Genomic DNA, 6,546 nt, shown 5'->3' with positions numbered 1-6,546 from the left:
GCTGAGCCTGCGCGTCGGAGCCTGTGCTCCGCAATGGGAGAGGCCACAACAGTGAGAGGCCTGCGTACCGGGGGAAAAAAAAAAAAAAAAAAAAAAAAAAAATTTAAACCAGATTTCCAAAACCTGTATTTGGCAGGTGGTTAGGTCTGTCTTCTCTTAACCAATGCATGTTTGAAAAATGCCCATTTGAAAAACTTATCTGTATAACTTTTAAGGTATTTCAGGGAAGTCACAAATCTAAGCTAATTTTAGATAGTATATGGCCATATCTAAGAATTGTTCCTATTTTTCTAGTTTTATAAATTCTGTTTCCATATTTTGTCATCTTCATTTCATTAAGAGTAGACCAGATATTCCTTATTCTAAACTAAACTTGACTTTCAGAATTTTTAACTTACTGAATTGATAAACTGGTGAGGTACATAACCCAAAGCCTCAAACTTCAGGGGAGAGAAGCACAGTTCTGGAAGCTTTGAGTGTGGTGAGGAAAAACTTTGACCTGGTAGCTGAGAAGGGACCCTAAAGTCAAGAGAGTGCTACAGAAGAAAAGGGAATTATACTAGGCAGGGACTATAGTTCCTAGCAGGTAAGACATTGGTGGAAGTATTCAGTGCTCAACATGCCATAGGGTTGGCGGCCAGCCAAGCCTGTTTTTCCCCAAAGTTTTCAGCTCAACCTCTTAATAATGAGTACAAAAATAGGTTTTGTATTACAGAGGTCATTCTTCTCTCACCTTTCCTGAGAGTTATTCTATAAAGCCATAATTAAAACATGGAATAGTGTTTTTTGAGAATAAAATAGTTGACTTCTTTCTAAATTATTAACTTTGTATAGATCTCTCTTTTGTCTTTTTGGTGGAAACAAATTTTCTTTTCAGAATTCATGTTCCTGCCATGACTTGTTTATAAAAACTAGGTTAAGTGTGAATATGATTACATCAATATTTGACCTACCATGGAAGCTTGCTCAATTTGGCCATGTGTTAGTATCAATACTAGTTCACATAAACACTGTAAAACAAGGCAGCGTTTAGGTCCTATGAGAACAGTGCCCAGCTCTCTCCCTCTATATATGTAAATTGTATCAACTTGTTTTCCCCTTACTAGTTTTTGTATTTCAGGCTGAAAGAATATTCTCAGAGGTTAGAAGAATTGAGAATTACAGAGTCGAAGGCATGGAGATCTACTCTACGACACTTTGGCATCTTCAAAAGGATGTTGCTCTTTCAGTTCTTTCAAAAGACTTAACAGATATGGATAAAAATTCACCAGAGGTAAATTAACTGAAACACTCTGCTTATGTGGCTATCTTTTTCTAATTTTTTTTTTTTTGCCTCACCAGCGCAGCTTGTGGGATTTTAGTTCCCTGACCAGGGAGTGAACCCGGGCCCTAGGCAGTGAGAGTGCAGAGTCCTAACCACTGAACCACCAGGGAATTCCCTGTAGCTATCTTTTGATCATCTTTACCAAATGGAAATGACCCAAATCATTCATTTAGTATCACCCACACTTATTTTCGTATTCTTCTGTATAGGCAGGGACTCAGAGACGAAGGGGAAATCCTAGTGTATATGGTGCAGATTCACAAATAGAAAAATCATAAAGCAGATATTTCATTCAGGATTAATCAAGATTTGGTTTTGTTATAATTGCTGTTGTCACCAAGAGTAGAGTTCATTAAACAGAAATAGAGATTTTTTTAAAGTGCTCATTTTAAATTAAAATAATAATTTTTACTGTCATTTTAAGACATAGGCACAGCTTACATGTTTCAGTCCTATAAGGATTTTATTTCCGTGCATCTCAAGAATATTTAGTGGTACTTCTGTAACATATTTCAGCTTCTGTAGTCTCCATGAACGCTGAATTGGTAAATACTGAACCATTGCTCCTAGGGGAAATACACACACACATATCACACTTGGATCCACCAGTGATCACTAAAGCACTGCAAGTATTGATTTTGGTTTTACAAATAAATTTTAGAAAGTAGACATATTTGCCAATATGGAATCCATGAATGAGGATTGACTATATTAAAACTCTTTCAATTGTTGTCTTTCTGTTCTAAGTAAGATCTGAGTCTTGATTTTAGTCATAGATTGCTTTTGTTAGAAAAAAATAAAACAAAATTTTAATTGTGCATTTGGTTCTTGTTTCCATTTTTTTAAGGCCTGGTGTGCTGCAGGGAACTGTTTCAGTTTGCAACGGGAACATGATATTGCGATTAAATTCTTCCAGAGAGCTATCCAGGTTGATCCAAATTATGCTTATGCCTATACTCTATTAGGGCATGAGTTTGTGTTAACTGAAGAATTAGACAAAGCATTAGCTTGTTTTCGAAATGCTATCAGAGTCAATCCTAGACATTATAATGCATGGTAAGTGCTAACAAAGTGCAAAGGCAGTATCTTATTGATGGGGCTGATACTCAGTAATTTTTCTTGTTAGATATCTCTTTGTTGTCATGAATTTGATTACTAACTAATACTTAAGAATGGTACCTACTAGTTGATAACTTCTAACCAAAATGGTTTTTTATGTGAAATTTATACCTTTAACAAACTCTTAACTAATGCCAATAGAATTCCAGATCCTTATATTCAAAAGTTTCAACCTTTTCTCCTACCAAATTTTTGCAAATAGGTGGTTTTGTTACTTTGATTTGCTACTTTTTCTTAGAACACTAAAATGGTGATTAAAATAGAAAGTGGTTGGGACTGTGGAAGGTTAGTCTTTTGGGTTAATCATTATAGCAATTTTCTATTCGTCACTAAATCTGAAGCACTAGATTATTGAAATATATTTTTTCATTTGTATATATGTGTTTTTTAATGGATATCTCATTTCTAAGTAGTTAACATTGCCTGAAAGATGGCGTGATAAGTGCTAGCTTCTGCCGACCTATTAAACAGTCAGGGTTGCCAACATTCACATAAAGTTCTCTGTGATATTTTCAGAGCTCAGTTCTTAATAGGACTTCTGTTGTTTTTTAAATGAGTACTATCTGTTCTGCTATATTGCAGTAGTTGCATTCTTAAAAAAACTTTACCATATCAAATATTATGCTATAAAAATAATTGTTTCAATTAGAGAAAAGGAGGAATATTTAGACTAGCAAGCTTTTACTGGGAAGAATTTCAATATTGAGTTATTTACGTAACTATATAAGTATTTAACTAAACATTAAGCAAATTTGTTTTTCCAACTCCAAGGTAAGTAGTCTTTCTTCAGTTATCTCCACTTTCACCATTATTAGCACAGAACTTTTCATACGTTTTCTTCACCTCTAACACAATTATAATAATAAACAAAACCACACAAATAAAGCAGATATACTATTGTGCTTTTTTTCTTAATTATTTGGTGTTTATTCCCCATCATCATTAGCTAGTTTAGCCAAGAGGGATCCTTAATGTAAATCAATCACAATGTGTTCATTTGATGTTTTGAAAATTCAGGAAAAATACCTGTATATCAAGTTAATATACTGTTACATAGTCTTTAAAATGTATAATTTTGAAGTCTATTTGAAGCCTTTAAAAAATATAATTTTGAAGTCTGTAAATTTTGAAATCTATAGGAGCATATTTTTGACACAGTGGGGAGATGGGATGGAAGCAGAACATGACACTATGCATATTCTAATTATAGTATAAAATATATATGCATTTGGACAAATAACATGGAAGTAGCATTGTTAGGAGTTTAGGGTCTAGAATCATAAAGGAAGGAACTGATTAGAATCCTTATTAGCTGTATAACTTTGGGCAAGTTATTTAACTTCTCTAAGCCTCAGTTTCTTTATTTGAAAATGTGATTGGTAACAGTACCTATCTCCTTGGTTCCTTCTAGGATTAAATGAGATAAATCACACAAAGAATTTAACAAAATTATTGGCACACACACATGATAACCACTCAGTAAAAATTAGTTACTAAATCTAGATTGTAGTGGTGGGTCTAAGGATGTGGTTTCTTTTTTCCCCTCATTGTTATAGTTTTATTTGATTGATTGATTGATTGACTGGATTGGATTTATTGTTTTTACCTGTAAAAGTGACTTGTCTAGAATTCTTTGACAATTTTTTATCATGACTGATAGTTTTTGCCTATCGTAAGACCATCAGTATTTTTCTACTAGTTTATTAAAATGCCACATTCCATACATATCCTTTTATTAGTTGAGCTAAATTAGCAGTTCATATCCCTAAAATTGTACTTTATTTTAAACTCTCAGGTATGGTTTAGGAATGATTTATTACAAGCAAGAAAAATTCAGCCTTGCAGAAATGCATTTCCAGAAAGCACTTGACATCAACCCTCAAAGTTCGGTTTTGCTTTGCCACATTGGAGTAGTAAGTAGCTTTCTAAGTATTGTTCAGTTAATCCCTTTTGAAATGTTTGTTATTGACTTAATTGCTATAATGAAAATTAGGGCTTTTTGTTATTGTTATTCTTGAAACAATATCCTGGATTCTTTTACAGCCAAAAATATTGCCTTTTTGCTTGGCATAAAGAGAAATCACTGGAGTACCCTCATTCCTTGGGCAAGTTACTTAATTTCTCTGAGGTTCTATTTTATGAATGACAAGTAATACCACCTTGCATACCTCATAGGGTTATTATAACACTCATATGAGATACTTCATATTTTTGAAAGCAGTTTTCCATATTAATATTTAGCTCCTAAATTAAGTAATTAATAATTTAAGGCAAATGATTTCCTGTATTTTAGCCTCTGAGTGATATAGGTATGTCAGGACTAATTAAAATTCTTATAAGGCAGTGTGGATTGCCAATTTTATATTTATATTTTTTTAATGTATCTGATAATAAGTTGTACTTTGATAAGATAGGAGAAAAGGTATGTTTGCTTTTTAAAATCTCATTTACTAGTTTCTCTGCAAGCATGGTACCTTAAGTTCTTTTTCTTGCCCTCTCACCCCCTTCCCCTCTCCCTCTTTCCTTCCCCTGCCCCTTTTTCTTTCTCCCAGCAAGTTTGGCTTTTGTGTGAACAAGCGGGCAATATGAGGAAAATTATATTAGTTTGGAATTTCACTATTCATTTTGGGGGAAGAATTGTAGTTCTTTATAATAATTTTCTTAAAAAATGACATGGTAACTTCTTTTATAGTTAGATACTGTACAAAAAAAATACAAAGTATGTCAAATTAAAGATTTTTTTTCCCATCACTTAAGATAAACCAAACTTGATTATCTCTTGATACCTTTTAGTGAAGTTGAACATTTTTTAAAGTAGGCTTGCTTCTAAAGTTATTGTGGAACAGATTGTTTTATAATTTTGAGTGGTTTCTTTGAAGTTTTTAGATAAAAGAGTATGCTCCTCTGTTAGGGAACTAGTACTTAGGATTTCAGTTCTGTGGGCAGACTATTTGGCCACATGTAGTAATAACCTTCTGCAAAGATCATTGCATAGATGAATTTAGCACCAGATGTTGGCAGTACCTACTCTCACATTCTTGTTCGTTAAAGTTCCACAATCACATCCATTCACTCCACTTTATTTTATTTTATTAACTTATTTATTTTAATTGAGATTTTCAAGGAACATAATTTCAGTTTTAATCCCACTTTCCAATCACACTCAAATTCCAGGTAAGAGACTGGGTCACGGTTTCATAATTATACAATATAAAACAGACAAAGTGTGATGGTTGAACATCCCCCACTGGCCAGTTTCTAAAGCCCATAGTCCAGCATTGTGTGATCTGTCGGTTCTAAGACCTACAAAGGTCACTTATCTTTGCTATAGTTTCCCTGTTTTTGTTTTTTGAAGTATAGTTGATTTACAATGTTGTGTTAGTTTCAGGTTTTCAGCAAGATGATTCAGTTATATATATATTCTTTTTCAGATTCTTTCCCATTGTAGGTTATTATGCGATATTGAATGTAGTTCCCTGTGCTATACAGTAGGTCCTTGCTGTTTATGTATTTTGTATATAGTAGTCTGTATCTGTTAGTCCCAAATTCCTAATTTATCCCTCCCCCACCCCTTTCCCTTTGGTAACCATAAGTTTGTTTTCTATGTCTGTGAGTCTGTTCCACTTTATTTTTTTTTTTTTTTTTTTTTGGTGGTATGCGGGCCTCCCTCTGTTGTGGCCTCTCCCGTTGCAGAGCACAGGCTCCGGACGCGCAGGCTCAGCGGCCATGGCTCACGGGCCCAGCCGCTCCGCGGCATGTGGGATCCTCCCAGACTGGGGCGCGAACCCGGTTCCCCTGCATCGGCAGGCGGACGCGCAACCACTGCGCCACCAGGGAAGCCCCCACTTCATTTTTAACACATAATTCATCTAAGGAGGAACAGAGCAGAATATGAGTACACATGAATAAATAGTGAGACTTGGTTGGGTTTTTTTTAAGTTATTTAAAATAAATTATTTACTACCCAGAATTACAGATCAGTGGTTTTCAAATATGTAAAGCAGAAGGACCATTTTTTTTTTTTTTTGCGGTACGCGGGCCTCTCACTGTTGTGGCCTCTCCCGTTGCGGAGCACAGGCTCCGGACGCGCAGGCTCAGTGGCC

General features: G+C 34.7%; 1 protein-coding gene across 10 annotated transcripts in view; it reads left to right on the top strand.

Annotated features, from left to right (window-relative positions):
* Window positions 1–6,546, top strand: part of CDC27 (cell division cycle 27) — a 61,823-nt gene that overhangs the window by 44,792 nt on the left and 10,485 nt on the right. For all 10 annotated transcript variants that reach the window (XM_007100230.4, XM_024130039.3, XM_007100227.4 and 7 more), the window contains exons 13-15: window positions 1,121–1,273; window positions 2,172–2,380; window positions 4,239–4,356. In XM_007100230.4, coding sequence (XP_007100292.1) covers window positions 1,121–1,273; window positions 2,172–2,380; window positions 4,239–4,356 — 480 coding nt within the window. The remainder of the gene's footprint in view (window positions 1–1,120; window positions 1,274–2,171; window positions 2,381–4,238; window positions 4,357–6,546) is intronic.

This window comes from Physeter macrocephalus, chromosome 14 (assembly GCF_002837175.3).
Source record: "Physeter macrocephalus isolate SW-GA chromosome 14, ASM283717v5, whole genome shotgun sequence".
Lineage (NCBI taxonomy): Eukaryota > Metazoa > Chordata > Mammalia > Artiodactyla > Physeteridae > Physeter > Physeter macrocephalus.
This window is presented reverse-complemented; position numbering and strand designations above follow the sequence as displayed.